Source organism: Amphiura filiformis, chromosome 8, assembly GCF_039555335.1.
Source record: "Amphiura filiformis chromosome 8, Afil_fr2py, whole genome shotgun sequence".
Lineage (NCBI taxonomy): Eukaryota > Metazoa > Echinodermata > Ophiuroidea > Amphilepidida > Amphiuridae > Amphiura > Amphiura filiformis.
Window position 1 is genome coordinate 19,634,159 of NC_092635.1, and position 24,564 is coordinate 19,658,722.

At 35.6% G+C, this 24,564-nt stretch overlaps 1 protein-coding gene across 1 annotated transcript in view; it reads left to right on the forward strand.

Annotated features, from left to right (window-relative positions):
- The first annotated feature begins 238 nt into the window (after positions 1-238).
- Positions 239-24,564, forward strand: part of LOC140158767 (uncharacterized) — a 35,071-nt gene continuing 10,745 nt past the window's right edge. The window contains exons 1-19 of the mRNA XM_072181981.1: positions 239-321; positions 3,660-3,730; positions 4,476-4,525; positions 5,754-5,785; positions 9,093-9,127; positions 10,186-10,274; positions 10,743-10,771; positions 11,043-11,104; positions 11,323-11,426; positions 12,860-12,922; positions 13,630-13,704; positions 14,313-14,538; positions 15,754-17,008; positions 17,217-17,456; positions 18,838-19,119; positions 19,918-19,983; positions 21,472-21,522; positions 21,865-21,951; positions 24,017-24,058. Coding sequence (XP_072038082.1) covers positions 3,723-3,730; positions 4,476-4,525; positions 5,754-5,785; positions 9,093-9,127; positions 10,186-10,274; positions 10,743-10,771; positions 11,043-11,104; positions 11,323-11,426; positions 12,860-12,922; positions 13,630-13,704; positions 14,313-14,538; positions 15,754-17,008; positions 17,217-17,456; positions 18,838-19,119; positions 19,918-19,983; positions 21,472-21,522; positions 21,865-21,951; positions 24,017-24,058 — 2,796 coding nt within the window. The 5' untranslated portion in view covers positions 239-321; positions 3,660-3,722. The remainder of the gene's footprint in view (positions 322-3,659; positions 3,731-4,475; positions 4,526-5,753; positions 5,786-9,092; positions 9,128-10,185; positions 10,275-10,742; positions 10,772-11,042; positions 11,105-11,322; positions 11,427-12,859; positions 12,923-13,629; positions 13,705-14,312; positions 14,539-15,753; positions 17,009-17,216; positions 17,457-18,837; positions 19,120-19,917; positions 19,984-21,471; positions 21,523-21,864; positions 21,952-24,016; positions 24,059-24,564) is intronic.

The following is a 24,564-nucleotide window of genomic DNA, read 5'->3' on the forward strand; positions in this document are numbered from 1 at the left end:
AAATTGCCGAAAAAGTGATAATATTGTATGTGTAACCTAGTGTAATGCTCTGCTGAGAATGTGCATGCATTACAGATGCAATCAGGGCACATTATTTCAAATATAGTACCCTCACTTGACGCATTTTGACCAATCACAGTATGTAAAAAAATGAAATAACAGGCACCCAAGTACAATGATTATTATGAATATGGTATTATAAGTTAAACCATTGACCATTGTATGATAATTTATATTACAGTATGGTACATGTACATACATGGTCCATGATCAAAATTGGACATTCTGTCACCTGTTCAGTCATCTTCTTGAATAGTCTATGTAAGATAAGCAAGCTATACTATAATAGCAGGCATACTAGTAAATATCACTCAGTTTGAAAGTTATTAATATATGTTGATACTAATTTTGTTTCCTCATCGGTGTTTGTATCTAACAAGGTGCAGGAAATTATTCTATACAGCCATAATATTCTTCATATCTATACATTGGGCTGTACGTACATGGAGATCTTGTAGTTTGTGAAGATGCCATAATTTAACTAAGTTAAAGCCATAATGTACGATCTTTTAAAGGGGCATTTCGTGATCCACAGCCTCATCCCCCACTTTTCTCAAAAAAAAGTTGAGATTTTTATATCACTGGAATACTCTGGCTACATAATGTTTATGTACAAAATATTTCTTGCAGATTAATTCGTTTAGCAAAGATATCATGAATTTGAATTTCGTTCTGGTGCACCAGAATGAAATTATTGTCTATGGAGCAGTGTAATACACATAATCATGCATAACTCGCAAACGCAAAATCGGAATCAACTGAAATTTTGGGAATATTCATTTTTCGTGGATATGTACTGAAAAATGTCATAAAAAGAGGATGCTAGGATCACGAAATACTCCTTTAAAATGAGTTTGGTAATTTTTTTACAAATCTGATTTTTTGGCATATTTGTAATGTTCAAACACAACTTAAAACCTGATTAGATTCAGCCAAATTCATTGTATTTTTCAATAGGACAACAGAGCGAGTTTGAATTAAGATAGTAAGTGGGATTTCTTTCATTCTATCTCATCAGTATATCTTAAAATGACCAGAAAATCTTTCTGACAGTTCTTCCTTTTTATATTTTATAATGTTTGGCAAAGAATAACCAAATCGTATATTAAGGCTTTAAGTTGGTGTTCTTTTCAGTTTTAATACCACCACACTGTCTGTCATCACATGCTCACAAATATGATGTGTATAGAACTACCGGGCACCTTCAATCTTCAGTTTTACTGGTTAATAGTTACAGAGGTTCTACCAAATCGGGATGTGCTTCATAGGGCTTTATCTGTGAATTTTTGATAGGGTCTGTGGTGTGTATTGTATTCCAAGGATTATCAGCAGATGAGGGAGGCAAACAAGTTAAACAACAAAAAATTTAAATAATAGTTGATGCATGAAATATTGGGTTTGATCTTAAATTCAAGAAAGACTTGTACTAAAATTTTAGGGATAAACTTTTGATGGAATAGTGGACAACTTGGGGTCCCAAAAATGATGATGTGTGGAGTGAGTGGCAAACAATTTGTTGGATAGAGCACTCTGTACCCTCCCTCTCAGATAAAACCGTGCTTCAATGAAGTCCTTGACATGTTGTTGTCATCATGGAAAACAAGAATATATGTGAATGCTATGCCTGCAACCTTATAGGGAGAACCTTTGTAACCAGTAACTTTCATGCAATTTTATCTTATTTTGCCTAAATTTGTCACAAATGTAAATTTCCACAACACGATTTAGTTATGTGTATACAAATTGGTGGTGGCTGCATCATGTTATGAATGTATTGAAGAACCCTAATAATATGTGTCTGATGTGATAACAAAATAGTTTGCTGAGCTATAATCTGTTTGCAAGGCTCCTTTTATCCATTAACCATTTCATACACACATGCAACATCAAGGGTTTTCATAGGACATTGTGGAAAATACTATGCGCTGGATGGTTAGCAGTACGCTTAATTTGTAAACGGAAATCTGCAAAATATTATATGAAGCAAATATTTATAAAAAACAAAAAAGGGAGAGAATGTCAACCCACAATTTTTCCATACTCATATGGGCAATTCACCGGTAACTCATGCTACACTTTTGGGCATCATTTTTAGATAGTTTATGCTCTAGCTTTTAAACTCATTTGAATTGAGTGGAATCTGTATTTTTTGTATTTTAATACCCAACTTTCAAGGCTATCCTCATAGTATTGCTAAATGAAGACATAAACTTTATGGGGACAGCTGTGAAACTTGTGCTACAAGCAGAGGACATGCTTTTTATTTTGATGGTGTCCTAAAACAACAAAAAACCACTAAGGCCTAATTGATTATATGATAGGTAACTATTATGTTAAGGCTTATCTTGATATACATTAAAAAGATTTGCCCTTCATTGTTTTATATTTGCCTCCAAAAAATATGGTAACTCATGCTACAGTCAGTAACTTGTGATACAGTTTGTCCACCTAAAAAGATGGAAATGAATTAAGTAATAAATATATAACAAATTAAAAAAACACATAAAAAAAGAATATGTGCATTTCAATATTCCTTGAGCAATTAAAAACAAAAACATGAAATAATAAAACCTTGGTGAAGATGTGCAAAGGAGATACAAAATGCAGGTCTTTTTTCACTCAAAAAAGTAACAAATTTGGCCCAAAACAGGTTTTTCTAAGTAATTTCATTGTAAGGACTTCATTTAAAGAGCATGTTAACCTCTTTCATTTTATACCAAATTTGTTATTGTAGCACTTGTAGTTTTAAAGTTCTGAGCACTTTTCAAGTTTTGAGTCACATCCTTATTTGCTTGGAAATGCCCATAACTAATTCACTTGGCTGTTAGATCTTGATTGAGTTGGTTTTTTCCACTGGTGAAATAAAATCCCCCAATAGTCTCTAAGACCCCAAATTTAGCATGCCCTGTTTGTTGAGAACCCTAGTTCAACACAATCCAGGTGATTTTTCAGAATAGTTTACCAAACTTGTGATACTTTTCACTATATAGCAACAGCTTTTTCAAGCGAAGGATAACCCTGTTATGATCTGTTTACTATGGCCTCCAAAAACAATATCGCAATGCAGTTCTCAAATTAATGAATATGGATTTCAGAATCTATATAGTAAAAGGGTCCTCTCTAGTAGGGCTAGATCACAACAGATTGTCCCTTTAGCATCCAATTTTTGTGGAAGGTTGCTTGATTATCCCAATTTAAAGGCAGATGATTTTTTTTCAATCACTTATTTAAATCATTTTTTTTTTTAAATTTGATTAGTTATGGACAATTCAATGTTGTTTTGGTGAAATAATCATCTTCATTAGCCTATTTTTGTTGTTCTTTGTGATTTTAAAGAACTTTAAAGAACCTTTTGTAGGTCTTTTACTGATTAGGATTTCTTTTGCAATTTTTATTTTGTAATTGGAATTACCAACTCTAAGGCATTTTGTTGAGCCACTTTGTTTGACTTCTGCCGATGTTATGTGTTTGGGAGATAATTTTTATTTATCTGATTTAAATTGTTGTTTTTTTAATCTTGATTTTTTTTCTGATTTTTTTTTAATAAAAAAACTCTGTTTTGTTGAAAATTATAGTTATTATATTTTATATTTTTTCAGCCTGATGAGTCTCTTACAAACAAGAAACTGGAGATACAGCTGCAAGAGAATTAAAAAAATGGCATGAAATGGTAAGTTGCTGACATCAAACAAGGACATGGGTAAATAACCATGGACAAACACCAGCTCAGGCACCAACTGTAGAATTCTTTGGTTCCTTTTCCCTCCATTATGAAAACAATGTAAAAGTGCATATAAGGCCATCCTTAGTTGAGGGTAAGGTCTTTTTAAAACTTCCAAGTGGGTCCAGGTTTGTTGCAGAGTTTCAGATATAAATCATATAATGTCCTTGTTTAGATAGGTCCAAGCTAAAGGTCGTAGGTTGGAAAAGTATAAATCCTTGATTGCCTATCTTTACAAGTAGCGGTGTGCATACTATAATTTGGTTCACTTCAAGTTTGGTAATGACGTACGTGCGTATTTCGCAGGCAGCAGTATCGAATAGCGCACATAAAGTAAATCGCGTAGAGAGCACACACGCGTACAATGGAGGTTTGTTGGCACGCTTGCGACGCAACTACAAAAAAGCAATACGTCACTACCAAACTTAAAACAAACCAATGTATAGGCAGTACAGTCTGTGTTGGTTAAATGCACTTTGGAAATCTACACATTTTTGTTTTCAAATTTTGCAGTCCTTACATTTAGACAATACAGTAGTTCCAAATTGATCATCTCAAGTGAAGATGGTCAAAATGATGTGTATTTGAATAGAATGTGAAGAACCCACACTTATTAATATTTTTATCTAAATTAGATTTAAAGGAAACAAAACTTATAATAAACTACTAATTGTTACTTATTTATCACACACAGCTACACATTTAAAGTACTCTTGGAGCAGCTAATTGGACCAGGAGCGTATGGTAAGTGGATATATACAGGAGTTTGATAATTGGAGAATAAACGATAGGACTTTTGGTGATACATTGTAGATGGCAGGCAGGTGCAATAGTTTGAGTAATGAATGCCAGCGCATTCGCTACTCCCTCTGAATAAGAGTTCAGAACAGAGTGCATTGTGGCATGTTGGTAAAAATAATTCGCCATGACACAAGATAAAGTCCTCCAATAGACAATTCCTAGGATTTTAGTTTTCATTTACAAATTGGCACTTCTGAGGTAGGTTCAAACGATCATTGTTTGTTAGGGCTCATATTGAAATTCCCTTACACAGGAAGGTGTGCGCCATCCTGCAGCTTTCCTGTGCTAGCCTTTTGTTAAAATCCTGGGCAGGGTGTATCACTGATGCATATAATCCATCCGTTTATGACCGAGCTTTCCTGAGGTGCTTGGCGCTTAGCGAGGGAATCCTGCCTTCTTTCTGTGTGAAAACGTGGTAGGGTATTTCAATATGAGCACTTATATGAAAGTTCTGTGTAGCCTTAACAATGGAAAAAAGTTTTTTTTTTACAAAGTGCAAAGCTTTTGCCATTGAAATACTGTGTGAAGCCAGTGGTGATATATCAGTCAATTTTTACCCACAATGCACTCTGTTTTGAATTGCCAAACTGGCTTGAGAAAGGTTGCTCTTGATTATGATAAACAGAAAATCAAAGAATGAATTCATTTTATATTATAGTGTGACACATTTTTCTTTGTTTTACAAAATATCTTTGAAAAAAAAAGGTTTTTTTCATCCAATGTGGTTCATGTAGATTTTTACCCATAATGCACTCTGTTGCCAAACTAGCTTGAGAAAGGTTGCTCTTGATTGTGATAAACAGAAAATCAAAGAATGAATTCATTTTATATTATAGTGTGACACATTTTTCATTATTGTTTACAAAATACCTTTGAAAGAAAAGTATTATTTTCATCCAATGTGGCTCATTTCCTGTATGTAGCCAATTTAAAAAGCAATGAAATAACAAAGAAGCTAAAAATTATCAACATTTTGTTATCAGATGTACTTCAAACACATGAAGAATTTTTTTTGATCACATGCATACCATTGCAGAAAATATCTTGGATGAATCAACCTTTGCCGATGAACCGGAATTTGCTAATCAATTTGCACCACCGTCACATTTTTCTTTCCTGTTAATGGCGAATGTGTTGTTAAAGTTTTCTCTCTCCCTCTCTTTTTTCTCAGTTACCAGTATTTTCGTGCTTGGACCAGCCAAGGTAAATATTCACAAAGTACAATTTTAAATTTGAATCGCCATTTACTGTCTGTATTATTTTACTTTCACTTACGACAAAGTTTTCAAATATAAAAGAAATAATTCCTTCTAGCCACTAGCAAAAAATAGCAGCTGAATACATATTTTAAGCCACAAGGCACAAAAATGGGCCCTTTGGGTTTCCAAATCATTATAAATGATGCAGCATCAGAAGCTGATGCTAGTGTGTGGAAGTATGTAGATGACCTATCTTTGGCATCAAATGTTATTTATCCTACTAAAAGTATGCTGCAAAAAGATCTGGACAGTTTTGTTGATTGGTCAAAAAATAATAATTTGACACTAAATCCATCCAAGCACCAAGGGCTTCAGGTTTGCTTCATGAATGATCCATCTGCACCCACTGTGTCTCGAAATTGGAACAAGCAAATTGAACAGAACAAACGGCATTTGAGAGCTAAGACTGCGCCCGTGACGTTGATATAAGCATCATGTCAAAACGGTATTCTCTCATTGCCAAAGAGGGCGCTTTTCACTTGCACAATTTTTTTTTTGAGACAGGCTGTATGTGCTCCCTACTCTAAAAAGATTTGGTTTTACCTCTGATGAACTTATTTACAAAGGCTATTTACGGCCATTGTTAGAATACGGTGATGTTGTGTGGGATTCGTGTTTGACACATGAACAGGTTAATTCTCTTGAAAAAGTGCAAAAAAGGGCTTGCAAAATAATAATTGGCAAGAAATACAACTCATATACTGATTGTAAAAGCTAAAGCAATTTGGCACAATGTTATGTTAAATAAATATGAAATGAAATGTCCCACCTAAATGGACAGGGCAATTTTGACTTGGTCAAAATTATAATAATGTGTTCAATGGCCAAAATAGCCAGTGGGGTTTCTTTAACTTTACATTTTAATTCAGCTGAAAATGAACAGAAACCCTTCCCTGCAGTTATTACTAATATTATTCCAGCATTTTGGGTTTTAAAAAGTAAGAAAATGAAATTTTGATGAAAATCATACATTATGGCTTTTAGGATTAAGGTGTAGGAAATTTATTTTAGGAGAAAGAAAGCAGACTAGTTAACCATAGAATTGTATTCCTATATAACCTTGCTTTACAAAGTTAAACGTACATTTTGGAATGAAACAAAGTTAGTGGACTGGTACAATGTGTACCATCATACCATGGGCACAAAAATGGGCACAAGCTGTGCCACAAATGCATGATTTGGGTATCATTTGATAGGATTGTTTTTTTACAGCATTGTTCTAACAATGTGTAGGTCCTGTTTCACTACTTCACTACAGTGTGCCAGAACACTGTGCAGAGTAACCTATTTAAAAAAAAACATTTCAGAGCTCCTTTTCCTGTTGCAAATTTAACAGTGCTCAATAATGATACAGCATGAGTCTGCCGTACCATAAACCATAGTTATTTAACTCTTTCTTTCCACGTCCATGCGCAAATATATTTTGGAGTTTTCAGTTGCTGTATATCAAAATATTTGAAATGTTTAATTATCGATCATGAGAGCACATACCTACGTAAACTGCATCAAGCACACTTCGTGGAATAACACAATTGCTGCACTCTTGACCTAGCTGGATGGTTGTGTTCAAAGAACATGATTGGTCAGTTTTTTAAACCCTTTTAAGAACCTAAATCGGTTGAACCAATGCATCTGCTTTTCATTTATCTCAATAGCCTTTAAATAAATGACATTAAGAAACCGGCTGATTCGATCAGCATATTTGGACCTTCCTTGTTTCAGGACCCTCCTTGTTTCAGGACCCTACTTGTTTCAGGACCCCCAATTTAACCAGCAATAATGCTAAGTTGAAGTGTTATTGTTTGTTTATTCTAAATCTAGGATCAATTTGAATATTCAAGTGTAATGAGGATGATAAAAGGAGAGGAGTATGGATGATAAGGAGAAGATTAATAAGAGGAGAATATCAAGGAAAACAAAATGCCACAAGTTGGTAATGTAATTTTAGGGCATGCAGTATCTCATGGTTATATATTAGTCACCCATATAGCATTGTCATATAACATTATCTATGTAATCTCAGTTTAGATATTAGTGGATCTTGATTTGCCTTAATCTTTTATACATGTATATGTGTGACCCAATGTGAGATGTTATAAGGGCTTATATTGAAATACCCTACCACGTTTTCACACAGAAAGAAGGCAGGATTCCCCTCGCTAAGCGCGCGCCTCAGGAAAGCTTGGTCATAAAACGGATGGATTACATGCCTCAGTGATACACCCTGCCCAGGATTTTAACAAAAGAAGGCTAGCACAGGAAAGGTGCAGGATGGCGCACACCTTCCTGTGTAAGGGAATTTCAATATGAGCCCTAAGCTAAATGTACACCTGATTGCTTGGCGAAATCTTGTGATATTTCACTTTTGAAAAGTCATTGGTAATTTGCTTTTTAAAAATGATACATCGCTTTTTCATTTATCATTTATACTCATTGCAACTGCAGTGATCAACTTAATTAAACTTGTTGCACTTGTAGACAAGTTTTTCACAACTTTAATTAAAATATTGGGGTTTAAGGACATCCATTGTTGATAATTATTGCTTTGAACTAAAACAATTTTAAAATAAAATATGATCAAATGCAGTTCATGTGACAAGTGACATCGCTCAGTAAATGGAGAATTTTGAACTCAAGTGATGTCACATTTGCAAAAATGATGGTTATCAATCAGTTGGCTTGATGCTCTGAAAATGGAAGTGTATAAAGAGCATTCCTGATTGTCACCTTTCTGAAAAGTGATCAAGTATTACTTAATTAGGTATTTTTTGTTTGCTTGTTTGTTCTTTATTTTTGTCTTTCCTTGTTTAAAAGTGAATTATATACAGTTGTTGGTCTTACATATAGCAGGTATCAAAGTCTATCTAACGGCCTTATTATTAAATTAACAAATTTTAACCCGGTCATTGCCTTCAAACAGAAACAGTCATATATCTTGTGTATTACTGTTGGGTCACACATACAGTCAGTCTACTCTGAAGTACAAAGTACCGACGCGGACGCACACATTGTGCCAACTTTGAAGGCACGCATACCTGCAGCAGAGGCGCAGCACTACGCCCTGTTAATGCGCGTTGTCACTTTGTACTTCAGAGTGGACAAACTGTATATATTAACAAATTGTTAAACATGCAAGTAATATTCTGTGGTATGTGAATCATGGTCTGTCCCTAATAATTACCTGCATGACAAACCTCAACCCATATTATCACTAAAAACATCACATTTTATGTTTCGCTTTCACTCCATAGACGCCAATGAGTTACATCAACAAGTGCAACATTACGTAAGTTGGTGCATGTATGCAGAACTCAAAACTTGATGTAACTAAAATATGATACAGATAGAGTATAAAAAGCGGGAAGGCAGGTTAGTGTAGTGGTCTTCTCACTCACTTCTCACCACTGTGGCCGGGGTTCAATTCCCCGCGGCGCCCCATGTGAGTTTGGTTGCCGATCCATGCTCGTCCTGGCAGGTTTTTCTCCGGGTGCTCCGGTTTTCCTCCTGCATCTAAAATCGCACTTCTTTCCATATCCCTGTCCCGTCATATCCGGATGGCATCCCTTTAATTTAGTAGCCTCTGAGCACTATTGGGATTAGCCTGGCTTCGGCCGAATGTTATAAATAAATAAAATAAATAAATATGGTTGGGTCCTTTGGCAATAGTGGCCATGAAAATGACAGTGCCCCTTGACCTTCTAAAATCATTCTGCAGGCCAACTGGGCATGAAATCTTGACAGTCCAGTTAGCAAGTTACCCTCTATGTTGAATTCTGTGAAGTTCCATTCATTCTGAAATTCTCATACGTAAAATGAGTGTGTTATTTTTTCCATTCAAAATGAATTAAACCTTCAGTTTAATAGCTGCATAATGCATATCAAACCTCAGTCATGTTAAATTGTTCAAAAACATTGAAAAACATTTATGATGTGTGTATAAATTTAAAATAGGTTAATTGAAGCCATTAAATAGAGACAAAGCTTCAGGCCTACATGCATTTAACTTTTGTCTGGTTAGTATGATATGGCAATTAATGGAACAGTCCATATTTCACCCCATCATTACCATTTATTCATAACCTCATTAATATGAATGAGGTTAATAACTTTGCATTGGTAATATATCAGACATTGTGAAAAATCTAAACATTTTGCTTTGGACCTGAGAATATCCCTCGGTTCCAAAGGCAAAATGTTTAGATTTTTCACATTGACCTCCAAATAACCGATGCGCTGTTATTAACCTCTAAATATTTGTATACTACTTGAACATTCAAAATGTTAAAGCATCCAATATTTTTATACTAATCAAGTATCCAAAGTGCATACCTTTGTTTTTTTCAGAGCCTTATTTTTGAACAGCAACATTAGTGTACCAGATGATGTATTCGAACACTTGTTGATAGATTATAAGATGTGTGTCAAAGGTCATGGTAAGTTCAGCTATATCTTATAACATATTAATTTGTTTTCATCTTTCTGTCAGACAATTGTGTTAGAAGTTACCAAACTGGGCTTTTGTGGACCTAAACGTTTTAATAAATGACATTAGATCTAATGAAGAAAAACAGACATTAGCTCACCTGAGAGCTTTCGGAATGTATCACTATTGCTTGTTCACTCAGTAGTATTCCCTGAACAAGCTGTGGGCTGCCGTGTCACTGCACGATCTGGTTCTGTTCAGATTCAGACAGAAAATAGTGCATGCATGTTGTCAAGTGCCAAAAGACTTTATTATCAAGAGACCTGTAGCTAGTTGTAGCTTGTCAAAAGAGATTAAGGTTAGTGTTACTGCTTTAGTGTTATATTTGAAATGGCAAAGCATAGGCTTAATTATACACTTTCATTGTAGACTATTAGGTTTAATAATTTTAAGATAATTTGTCTCATTTTTTTTTCAGGTTTGCAAATGAAAGGTCTGTTTGTTGAGGTAAGCCACAATCCACTTAAGTTCCACCACTGAATGATTTTACATGTATTATATTGCTTGCGAAGTAGAGTTTTATTCTTTAGTCCGATTCATCTTAGGAATGGGCAGGTTCAGTCCATCATTAGGAATCCATGTCTATATTTATGAAACAATCATACCCTGTTCTACAGGCCCGACCAACACAGATTTTTGATTTTGAGGATTTTTTTTAAACACATCCTTGTTTTATTGAAGTGACACTAAGCTTTACACTTTTTATTATTATTTTCAGGAAAAAGAAAGAAACGATGTGTGCTACATTGAGGATGAACCATTCCACAAGTGGTTAACCAGGTACTTGACTTAGTTTTTTGTTTTTTAATTATCACCTAGCTGTGTTGACAAAAAACTGACCATCAATTGTTATTCCCATGTTATCACATGAGCCGTATTAAACGCTTGGTCATTGAGGTTGAGATTGAATAGAACTGTTTTGTGGTTGCTTGACTACTGAATTCATTTCTCACACAGTAAGATTTTAAAATATGGTTATCAACTTTTTTTCCACATAGCAATGAAAGGATGGACACTCAAAGCCAACCAACCCCATCATTTAAACAAGGCTTTGATATAGATGAAGCTGCGACCCACCAATCGTGTTTTCTTAAACGTTATGGTAAGCCAAATCTAGCTTTTTTTGTTTTTCATTGATTTCAAAATCTTTTTTAACATTCCAATGTACAATATGCATAATTTTATGGCTACATTCTCTCCAGGTTAATTTGAAAAGGTGGCCCACAGGTTTATTCAGTACTAATGAATTTTTGAATTTATTTTATGGTGTTATTTATATATTTTTTCCATGGCAAAAATGTTGCATGGTAAAATACGAGGGTCATTCAAAAAGTTCTTTTTACCATTTCTGGTTTATCAAATCTTGTTTTTGGTTCTGATGTCATCTACAAATATCTGGAAAAGTATATAAGTGTAGAGGTAGAACTTTTTGAATGACCCTCTTGTGTGTAGCGGGGTTACATTCACCCCAAGCATTAATCTAGAAACACAGGTACCATAAAGCATTTATTTGAAACTTCTTGGGGGTTATAGAGCATAATGAGTTCTTGTGCCATATTATTTGCATATGATACAGGGTTCCTGAAAGAACTGTATCGTCAGAAACTTAAATTTTTTTGGTATTTTAATGCCCAAAACAACCAGAACTAAATAGTTGATCAGGCTACAGAATTTTGACAATCGACCGCTCCATTTTGAAATATAAGCATTTTATGAAACTACCTCATTTTCAATGTTCCACAGAGTCAAAAAGGTTTGAAAGTGAGGTTGTTTCGTAAAATTCTTATATTTCAAGAACGGTGCGATCATTTGTAAAAAAATGTGATAGCTGAGTTATTCCTCAACCACAATAGGTATTTAGTTATATGTTTGTTTTAGGCATTAAACTACCAAGAAAATTAGGTTTCCGGTGATACAGTTCTTTCAGGGACACTGCATGGATATTAATCAGCTTTATTGCGTATTTGGCCACACATTCCAGTAATCCAATTCATAAAGTGACTGCAAATGTATATGCAACACTTTTGGGCAGGTTATCAATTTTGAGGTTTTTACATATCTTAAATATAGAGATATTTGCTCCACAACGCCATTTTCCCCTATGAAATCGGACATTCCTAAGCGAAGATATTGAGTTCGTAAGTTATGGTATTATAAGATTGGAAATTGAGATATCGGCCTTTAAAAATATTATTGCCAATGTTGAGAATAGGGATTCAAAATAATGGTTCAAAAAATACAAGATGGCAGTTATATTCCGGTCTGAAACTATCAGACAATATTTTTAACATTGATATCATCACAAATTCGCAACAAACACAAATAGTAAAAAAATTACCCCCGGGCAGATTTTTGGCTATTTCTCCATTTACGATCCTGCCCAAAAGTGTCTGCTTTTGACATGACATGTCACATATGTATTATTAGTAGGGTGAGAGCATGATCACAGTATCTGTAAACACATGCCTTCAATTAGCCTTTATATTTTAGTGGACGCCTTATATTATACTGTGTAATGTTTGTTTTGTTCTATAGGTGATGTTCATGTACTTGGCATCCTTCATGAGAAGTCATTATTCATTAAGTCTGCTCTGGATGGTAAGTGCAATGAATAATCAGAAATTCAGTGCTAGGAACAACTGACAACAGCATTTCTACAAGCCGCAGTTCTTTCGAAAATTTAGTAATCTTGTAGATAATAAAGTGTGTTTATTCCAAGTGTCAATTTACCAACCCATATGAATATAATGTCAACATATTTAAAAAAAGGTGAAAAATAGTTTGAAGAGATGCTACTGTTTTCTAACCAGAAGTGTCCAAATGACTTCATGAAGCTCAGGCAAACTGACACATGATAAATTGAGAGAGCAGATAAAAATCAGGACTCAGCAGGGTTTGAACCCCAGACCTCTCCATTCCCAGTCTAGGATTATACCACTGGACTACCTGATTTCATAGTTGGTACACAGCTAATCTCACCTAGTTATGATTGCATACTCCCTCACTGTGTCTTAGCTGCCAAATATATATTAGATATGAAGCCTATATGCTTCATCCTACTAATGTGAGACACAATTAATACATATGAGGATCGGAAACGAATGATGCAAGCCCAAGAAATTTAGATAACATAAAACAGACTTTGTGTATCAATCTTACAGTGAGAAGTCATACTTAGTGTGCTCTTCCTCTCCTGCTCAGGATTGACTCCAGATTGATGCTGCTAATGCCAGGATTAGTCTTGACATAAAAAAGGGTTCATTTAAGAAGTAATTTTTGTTTACAAATATGGTTTATTTGAACAGGAACTGCACCTATTATCAATGGATTCTTTCAAGAGGAAGAGTATCAGAGCAATCTAGCAGCAAGTTTTGAAACAGGTTAGTTTTTTTTATTGTTTTTCTTCTTTTTTTTTTGTTGTTGTCATTTTGACATATTTTGGAAAATATCTGTGTTGCTGTTTAATCTGCTTGGTCACAGGAATTTTATGCTGCAATAGTAATACTTACATTCACTGAATCTCCATCAATATGTATACACAAAGAAACACCAGAATATAGTTTTTGGTGGAGAAGCAACTATAGAAACAACTTGAAATTGTGTTGTTAGTGTTGTACCTTCTTCGGTCGATCCTTTATGTAATTATTTTGTGTAAGCTAATCCTAACCCTAAACTGACCCTAACCCTAACCCTAATTTTGTGTATAATTACACTCAGTAACCCCTTTTTCACAATAAAACAAACAGCAAGACAAATACATCTAGAAAGAAGTGATTTCTCCATATATGTTTAATTTGATGGAAAATTAAAAAGGTAATTTTGTGGCATCAATGATCCTGATTAGATTGAATTCATACCCTCTGCCTCCTTTCTGGTTATGCCATTGAATCTCAACTTCTATGGGCGATATCATCAATACATTATTTATCAATACAATGTTATTCAAATTCTGTACAATTGTTCAATTGTTGGATCTTACTTTTTTCAGATATCAATGATTCTGGATTGGAGAATGATATCAAAGTAAAATCAGCTGCAGGGGGTGACCAATCCCAAACTAAGGAAGGCTCTCAACCCCAGAGAGAATCTCCAAACCATGTGTGTGCTGCAGGAGATAGGTCTGTGAGGAGGCGTCTTAGTGGGAATGGAATAGGTGGTGGAGGAGATGGTGGCAAAAAGCCACCAGGAGGGGGAGACAGTAAAAGGATAGGAGGGTAAGTGTTTTTAAACACTTCCACCACATCTGTCAGAAAAGAAAACAGTGTGGTGGAATTTGAATTTAAAATTTCTGTATTAAGGTGTGTTTATGTTTATAAATACAGGCAAACAAGGACACACATATATTTAACAGCAGACACACACAGGAATCATGGATGTGCATTGTTCTGGACAATAGTACTAGATCGAAAACAGCACATCAAAGCATTATAAACAACTACTGCCATTGTGAGGTGTAGAGTCAGTCTGTACTTGGACAGTGACAACTAAACAGGTCCATGGTACGGCAAATGAAATCCAAGGATGTTACTGCAGTAACTAAGAGTTTGCTCATAATTTAAATATTATATGTTAATTTTGATAATTAGTGATCAGAAAATGTGTTTTCCAAAAAATAGAATGTATAACCTGAAATTTGTGTCCCTTGTTTTCAATTTGAAAACATTACAGGAGTAGATAGTAAAAACTCCAAAGTGGTGTACTGCTTCAGTTATGACAAAAGCTCGGTCTCACAGAGGGACTGACTGCACCAGTACTGTGATAACCAAGGGCGTACTCATAGAAATACTATAACGTTTTATGAATTCCCATTGAGAAAGCTTATCTACTTACTTAGTGTAGTGCTGTCCACACTTGCCAGTGGTTACACATTTGTGTGTGCATGCCTAAGTGAATACTGGCACAAATGAGGGTAAATTTGAGAAGTAAATTTGGATGCACAGGAACTACAGATGTCAGCAGTTCCTGGAAGGTGTTTCTAGATCCAAAAAAGCATAATGCATTATAGCAATTGACTTCAGTTCCTGGTGTTGGGTTAGATATAATATATTTATCTTTGTAATTGTATATGAGCCAGTGATGAAGCATAATAAATAAATAAAATAAATAAGATCTGCACTTAGATAGTAAAAACTTACAAAGGTCCACAGCAAGGTGATTAAAACTCAAAATATGTGTGTCGGCACTTGGATAGTAAAACTTATGTAGGGTGGGTCTACTTCTACTGTTGCTGGTGTTTACATATAGGTGTGTTTGTGGTATGTGGGCAGGAGGGAGTTGTGCATAAGTTATATTTGAAGCTTAATATTCTCTTTTGATTTAGAGGTATACTGTAAGTTATTTTTGGGTGTCGTACAAGTTTACTAAATATAAATAGGTTCCTATTCTATAAGAAATTAAGACAATATCACATTGGTTTTTTTTTCTGACAGATGTGGTGGAAGTCCCCAACAAGAACAGCAGCAGCAGGGAGATCAAGAAGAGAATGAAGCAGCAGATGTTGACAGGGGTGGTGATGTGATTCAACAAGAACAGCAGCATCAGGTACATCAAGAAGAGAACGAAGCAGCAGATGTTAACAGGAGTGGTGATGTGATACAACAAGAACAGCAGCAGCAGGCAGATCAAGATGAGAACAAAACAGCAGATGTTGACAGGGGTGGTGATGTGATTCAACAAGAACAGCAGCAGGCAGATCAAGACGAGAACGAAACAGCAGATGTTGACAGGGGTGGTGATGTGATTCAACAAGAACAGCAGGCAGATCAAGATGAGAACGAAACAGCAGATGTTGACAGGGGTGGTGATGTGATACAACAAGAACAGCAGCAGCAGGCAGATCAAGAAGAGAACGAAACAGCAGATGTTGACAGGGGTGGTGATGTGATACAACAAGAACAGCAGCAGCAGGCAGATCAAGAAGAGAACGAAACAGCAGATGTTGACAGGGGTGGTGATGTGATACAACAAGAACAGCAGCAGCAGGCAGATCAAGAAGAGAACGAAACAGCAGATGTTGACAGGAGTGGTGATGTGATACAACAAGAACAGCAGCAGCAGGCAGATCAAGAAGAGAACGAAACAGCAGATGTTGACAGGGGTGGTGATGTGATACAACAAGAACAGCAGCAGCAGGCAGATCAAGAAGAGAACGAAACAGCAGATGTTGACAGGGGTGGTGATGTGATTCAACAAGAACAGCAGGCAGATCAAGATGAGAACGAAACAGCAGATGTTGACAGGGGTGGTGATGTGATTCAACAAGAACAGCAGCATCAGGTAGATCAAGAAGAGAACGAAGCAGCAGATGTTGACAGGGGTGGTGATGTGATGCAACAAGAACAGCAGGCAGATCAAGATGAGAACGAAACAGCAGATGTTGACAGGGGTGGTGATGTGATTCAACAAGAACAGCAGCATCAGGTACATCAAGAAGAGAACGAAGCAGCAGATGTTGACAGGAGTGGTGATGTGATTCAACAAGAACAGCAGCATCAGGTACATCAAGAAGAGAACGAAGCAGCAGATGTTGACAGGAGTGGTGATGTGATTCAACAAGAACAGCAGCAGGCAGATCAAGACGAGAACGAAACAGCAGATGTTGACAGAGGTGGTGATGTGATGCATCATAATGAAGCACCGGTACCAAATGTTGATGATGGTCAAGATATCCACCAAGATATGCAGGTATATGATTTATGTGAATGTGTATTACTGAAAAAGAAACAGACAAATGTAGCTTTTGCTCTACTCTGACTTGTTGATCAGTTAATGTCTTCCAAGATATGTCGCATGTTCTGAAATTGAATCATTGTTGTTCACTTGTATAATTTTGTTGTGAGAACATTTATTCAAAATCATATTTTTAAACCAAACATTTTATTTTTCCTTCCAGAATCCATTGATTTTAGAGGCAAGAAGCGTTTTATCTACCCTGCAGCTACACAGACTTACGGCTCAACACCAGTGTGAAATCCGATTCAGAGTGGTACAAAGGGGAACAAGTGATGATTGTATACAAATATTGGACCCTAATGAAATGCCAGATCAATATAGTGAAGTTGCAATTAGGCTTGACATCCCCATACACCACTGTATTTTGGATCTGGAGACAGCAGTTACAACTGGAGCTCTTGTAAGTTTAAGCTTGCAAATTACCATTCAAGTTGAGATATTTAAATCACTTTTCACATTGCCATGATTCTTTTTCATATATATATATATTATTTTTGAATATCATAGGTTTTTGTATTGCAATAGTTTTCAAACCATGTAGACTACAAAATCTTATATGAAACAAATTCTGCAGTATTTCAGTGAAATAGTCATAGTCGATTTTTGATAAATAAAAATACGTTATTAATCATGATGAACGCATTCAGTTGAGCTCGAAATTATACTGATATTTATACATCAAAATACTAGTATAAAATGGTTATGAAAAAGTTTAATAATTATATTTGTGACAGTAAAAGTAAAGTATACGTAGGCTTATATTATTGAATGCAACATATCATAATGGCATAACTATAATGGCACTTCAATACTGAACAATGCTAATTTTAGAATCTGCCAGTTTATTACGAGTTAAAAATCGACTATGGACTTTCACTTTTAAGCAGAACTTTACCCAGGGACTTCGTTCTCTAAAACATACTGTCAATCATACTTGTTTATCAATCAAATCTAACCACAAGACTAAGCATGGTGGTACAATACGCGCTAGATGCGTATGTTCATCCACCAACTTTCATCCACCAGCACAAAAGCGCCGCATTCAAAGATAGATGTGTACCATGTATAGTTAATGGTATTATGGTACGTGTCGGGAGGATTTAAACAATAACGAAATCTGGGCGACCAATCACAAGCCAGATTCATTTAAAGATGCATTACATCATGACCAATTTTAGTTAGGCCAGAAATTGGCCTAACTCTCCATAGAGTCCCATGTTAAAAATGTTAACCGCAATCTAAAGTCAGTAGTCCACTTGGGAAGCTAACATACAGAGGGAGTACGGTGACTGAAAAGATGATCAGTTGTGGAAAATCTATCAATTGTGCACAAATTAATTAAATCAGAGTTTTAATATCCAGAGTATGCACAATCATGACAATGGGCAAGTGGACTACGGAGTAGTCTAGTGAATGTGATGAAGTATGATATAGGCCTATTATGTCATTTCATAAATTTTATTCATATCCTACAAATTTGTTTCATGGGGGCTGCTACCCCTTTTCATCAGGGATTATGGGAAGGGGTAGCAGCCCCCATGAAACAAATTTGTAGGATATGAATATTAATTTCTGATGAGAAGGAGTAGCAGTCCTGTCGAAACAAATTTGTAGGATATGAATAAAATTTAATGAAATGAACTAATCCATCTGTTTCTTACTTTATTTATTGCTCCTTTACTTTTAAAGTTGAGCATTCTCTAAAGAAAATTTAGTTCATAACCATATATATTTATCTCTCTCTCTCCCTGTCTCTCTCTTTCTCGCTCTACATGTAACAGGAGAAAGTAAAAGAGCTATTAGACAAAATAAAGAAGAGAATTTTCTATTGTTGGATCTGTCAGCAAGATGTTCAACCAGATGAACTATACAATCCGGCATTGTTCTATAAGTGTGGGCACAGTTTCTGGGATGCATGCAGGTTTGCAATTAGATATTGCCCTGTGTGCAGGGAGAAAAGAAGCTGTGTTTTGTACTTACCAGAAGGTTTCAAAAGGGCATTCGGTTTGAAAGACACCACCAGCAAAGATATGGAAGACGGAGTGAAGAGATCTGTACATGTAGTAAGTGTTAAGGTTCATATACAATTAAGATAAGGTAATATACAAATAATGATTTGAGTGCATTGGCAAGATCTTTTTCATGAGCTGAAAAATGAATATTCCATTCAATGGTTATTTTTGTTATATAGCATCTTTGTAGATCCTTGTCATTAAGCTTAATTAAAGGTAGGCCTTAGTTATGACTTACCTTTCCGATTGGAGCCTACCTTTCCATTTTTTTCCAATTGGAGCCACTGCATTAAAATTTGTGCAAACTAAATGTGAAGTCAATTCCAAGTAGTGCCTACTGCATAGTTCCCTGACCAGTCGGAAGAACAATATAGTATCCCATACCAGGCACTGGTCAGATCATACACATCATAGTGACGTCAAAGTTTTTTGTTAATCTTGGACAAAAAGGATTAGGATGAAATGTATGGAACAAAAATGCACAAGAAATGGAACAATAATGCTTGATGTGTGATATGACATTGAGCAATGGATCATTTATTCAATAAACTGTGACCTATAATTGGCCAATCATATGACAAGGATATACTTAGCTGTTAGGCATCAATTATTTTGTATTCATTATTTGACCTATTGCTTTACAGTACATCTCATTGGGACCTATGGAATAACAAGTATTAAAAAAATAATAATGATTAATTGTGCAAAAGTTTTACTTTTATAAGTATAGAGTCACCAAGTGCTTAACATCGTTCAAGTTATTATTATTTTGTTTAATAAATAGGCCATCCATACACACTTCCTTGTATGACCTGCTTTGAACATGTTTTATCTGTATTTTAATTACAGGGGATTCGATTGGAAGAAGAAAATGCCATGGTTAAAGTTTCAAGAAATCATCTGCTTTCAACTAAGGTATGGATAGAGTTGCTTGTTTTTACCATTATGTTAATTTCAATGGCAATATATATATCTTCAATATCAGGTTCATATAAATGGCAAAGTAGACAATTATAATCTTGATTATCTTTCCGTCTAACTAGTCTGTGATCACCAACTGTTATAGAAGTTTTGACATTTATTATTATATTAGGTAGGTAAAGATCAGAGGATACACATGCCCTGTACCAAAGATACAATTTGCACAAGCAATATCCAATTACACCCTATTTCCAGAACTGCCAACTGTTCCTCATTTTGAGGGACTGTCCCTCATTTGGGGTTTTCCAAAGTTGCAAAACCTTCCCTGAATTCTGAAAGTATTGCACACCTCAAGTCTTTGAATTTGTAGGTATTTGGTTTGTGTACATGTACAAGGTTTTGGCCTCAATGTCCCTCTTTCTGACTTCAGTAGATTGGCAGGTCTGTATTTCTTGTGTGGGCCCCTGTTTGAAAGCAACCATTTGATACTTTAATAAAAATAAAAAACAACAATAATAAAGAAAATAAGGGACACTATAGCACATGCTTCTTAAAATCAATAACACGTTTGGTTCCATGTGGAAGAACTAATTTGATACTTTTGGGCAAGGTGTTACGGTGAGATGAACAAAATGTTGCTGGACACCAAGAAAAAAGGGTAATGAGACTCTGTGATACTGGAGCAGCTATGAACATAGCAACAAAGGTTCCTTCACAACTTGCCTGGGCTGTAACAAAACTATTTCTAATAGCCAATTCACACAAAGCGATTCCCATGCAATTGCTTGTTGTTGCAGACCATCTCAGAACCTATGCTGCCTTGCAACATATTGTGATTTAGACTTGCAGGTGAACATTGATACCATGAACAACCTCATGAGGACTGTAATTCCAGAAATACTCAATAAGAACTATCTTGTGTCTGAAATACCTGCAATCCTAAGACAGAGGTTTCTGACCTAAAGATGCTTAGGCTAAAGAGAGCTCTCGGTGCACATGTGATAATGCATTAAAATAATTATGGGATTGCTTCTTCCAGGAAACTGAATTCTCTCATTCATCTAGGAAATTGTTTAAATTATGAGTACATTAATTCTAATGCCCTGAGGGTGGTGTTGTTAAAGATACTGTATGTATTGCTTACCCCCACTCTCCTAAGTGGAGGTACCATGCTGTAGTGTGTAGACAAATCTGAAATCCATAACTAATGCATTTACAGATGTTTTGACTTGGGAAATAAATACAATTAATAATATACTCTTTTTTTGTGCGTATTTATATATTTTTTTAAGAGAATATTTCTGTATGCCCCTTTAATTAACCTCTTTTGTTGTATAATGGTTGGAAAAAATGTTTACAGGAGACCATCTGCAGTGCAATTAGGTATTTACATACGCATGTGATTCAGATACATTGTAGGCCTATATACAATGTGATTTGCATAATCATTCATGGGCATTTTGCTTCTTTATTTTATGATAGGCTGATAATGGGCGTGTGGATAAGCATCAATATCCTTTGCCTGCAAGACAGGTAAGAATCATCTCTCTTTGTTTATAGGAGATCTGTCACCTTTTAATGACAATCATGTTAAGCTTTAAAAGTTATTAAATTTGAAATTTGACTTTTCATAATTTTGCCCTCATTTTACTTGATCATATCAAGTCACGTCTCGTATATAGATTCATGTCATCTGATTGGTTGAATGGGCAGTCATTGAATTAACTATGCCCTCAAAATGAACTATGGACCGGTCCATGGAAATGAACTATGGAGCGGTCATGTGCGTCCCGATCAGTCCAATCTCTTTTCAGGGGGTAAGTTTGTTAAATATTTTCAAAACATATGATGTATTCTGTGATTTCTTAATTCCAGAGAGAAGTACCCCGTGGACCCCCTGATGATATATACATCCCACCAGATCCAGAATTTATACTACCAGACAGAGATGGCCCTGAAGAGGTAAGAATGAATAACAGGTTTTCTGCAATCTGCATACAGCCCAATATGAAATATTGCTATGAATACAAGATGTAAGTTTATAAGAAACTTAGTTTGGACTAGATTGCCTTGCTTGGCCAGGTCACACTAGGAATATGTCCAGTTGGCATCTGGGAGCGAGTTGGCGCAGCGGTAGTTCCCTCGCCTTGCACCACTGAGGTCCCGGGTTCAAGCCCCGGCGCGGCCCAAGGACTCATGTGCACTTGGTTTATCCCGATTCCATGCTCGCTCTCGCAGGTTTTTGTCTGGGATTTCCGGTTTCCTCCTGTATCACAAAAATCGGTGATTAGTTGTTTGGTTATCAAAAACTTTCTTCACCCAATATGAATTTGGGGAGCTGCACAGATAATTGGTGGATGTTACAATCTAAGTGCGGATAGGCGCTATATAAATCCACAATTTATTAATTTATTATTATCTGCAATGAAGGCCCTCCACAGTTTTTCCTATCCTGGGTGTCATAATTTGCTTGTGGTTTTGGTTTGGTTTAATTAAGCAATTTTTCTTTTAGTTGACTTGCCAATGTTATGGGGTCCTTCTTGTGGTCTTGCTCCATGGATTTGACTTCCCAGTATTTAGGCTTAATATGCTATGCAAAAGAATAGGATGGTACTATTACTTATTTTAATAAGTTGAAATTAACTTATTTTAACTTATTTTAATAAGTTTAATGTGTTACCATTAAAATGGTAACACATAGTAATATGCCATAAAACCTTGCTTTGTGCATGCTTAATGTTAAACATTGGAACAACAAAGTGTTGTATGATATCATCACCTTAACAGAAAAAATACATCCTTTCTAATGTCTTATGGTTTATTGCCCAAGAAAAAAATTTGGCCCCTGTATAAAGGTATACATTAAAATTGAAGAAAAAAAAAAAGGCGGTGAAAAAAAAAAGACATTTTTGCCACCTTCTGCGGCGAAAAAAAATTGTGCGTCCCTAAGGTAAATATAGAGTTAATAAAAGAGATCTCCAAACTCTATGAAATGGATGAATAATCAATCATTATTCATTCCTGATATCCAAAATTGGTAAAGTCTCATAATCAAAACAAACAGCTCACTTAACATTAAAGAGTATTCAGAGCTGATTAATACAGCTATTTTATGGTATTCATAACCCTGTGTGGTACAATTCTGGTTTACCCTGCGCACACTGTGATTTAGGTACAATTCTGGTTTACCCTGTGCAGTTAGGGTTAGGTTATACTTGTGCACAGGGTATACCAGAATTATTATCCCCATTTATGACACCATACATATGTCCCAATCAAGTTGCTTGTTAGATTCACACACAGTCACAGAGGTTATTGTTATCCATCAATGACTTACACGTGTGACTTAGTTTCAATTGCGCGGTTCAATGACTTCTGCGTGTACACATCTTAATACTATAAAGTTATTCTGATGAAGTTGCCTGATGAAGTGTGGTGGTATCACACGCAACGTTGCTAAAAACAGTAAGTCCAGTATTTTGATTTAATTCCAAATTTCATGTTACTACAACTGGATGACTGAGAACATTTATCAACAAAGTTATTCCTGCACGTTAAACTATCGTATTTGTGCATTGCATGATTGTGCAGTGCTGTAATTGGTCTCTCATAATTAATTAGGGGAAGAGCATTTTGTGATTTCATAATCATTTTCAAAATCATCAAATTTTGTTGTGTTTTAAAATAAGGGATTATTAGATTAATGACTTTGCATGTGTTGTTTTTCAGGTATTAAGGAAAATCTAAACATTTTGATTTGACTTCGGAATATCCCTCGGGCCTTTGCCCTTCTGAATATTCCTTGGTTCCAACATCAAAATGTTTAGGTTTTCACAATACCCTCAGAACAACAACAACAAACCTCAAAGTGATATGAAACCTAAACTAAACACATAAGTGTATTATATGACTAATAACCAACAAAATATTGTTATTAATGAATACTGAATGATAAATGTTTATAGCCCTGTATGCAAGTTTCTGTATCATTATATGAGTTGTTCCTGTATTTTGTTATGTGTTTCAGGCAGCAGGTTTAGATGGGCGTCCTCCTTGGAATCCCAGGCAGGTAAGTCTCAACATTTGATGTTAATACAACTACAGTTAACGATAAGATCCCTTTTTGCTTGCTAACATGCACACTCAGTTTATCATATGAAAAGGACCTGGTCACACTAGGGTTATGTGATGCCTGTGTCTTGTTCAACGAGTGAAGTGCCAATATTTTAGAATGTGATTCAATCAGCCAACGAGGACCTCATTTCCGTATAAACCCGTACAAAGGGTGGGACATAAAATGTAAAGTAACTCTGATATGGTATATATACAGAGGAGAAAGGAAACAGAGCGCATACAACCAGTCAAAGTGTCCACATCACCCGATAATGAGGGCCGATTGTTCCATGAAATGCGACAAGCGAGACTGCTACGCAATTACCGTGTATTTTCACACAACGCTATATCGCATATACACAAAGGCATGCAGCACTGGCGTGATTGTTAGACATGGCAAGATCGAACAATCGGCCCTCATGAATATGCGAGAACTCACCGCATACAATACACAGGGACTTT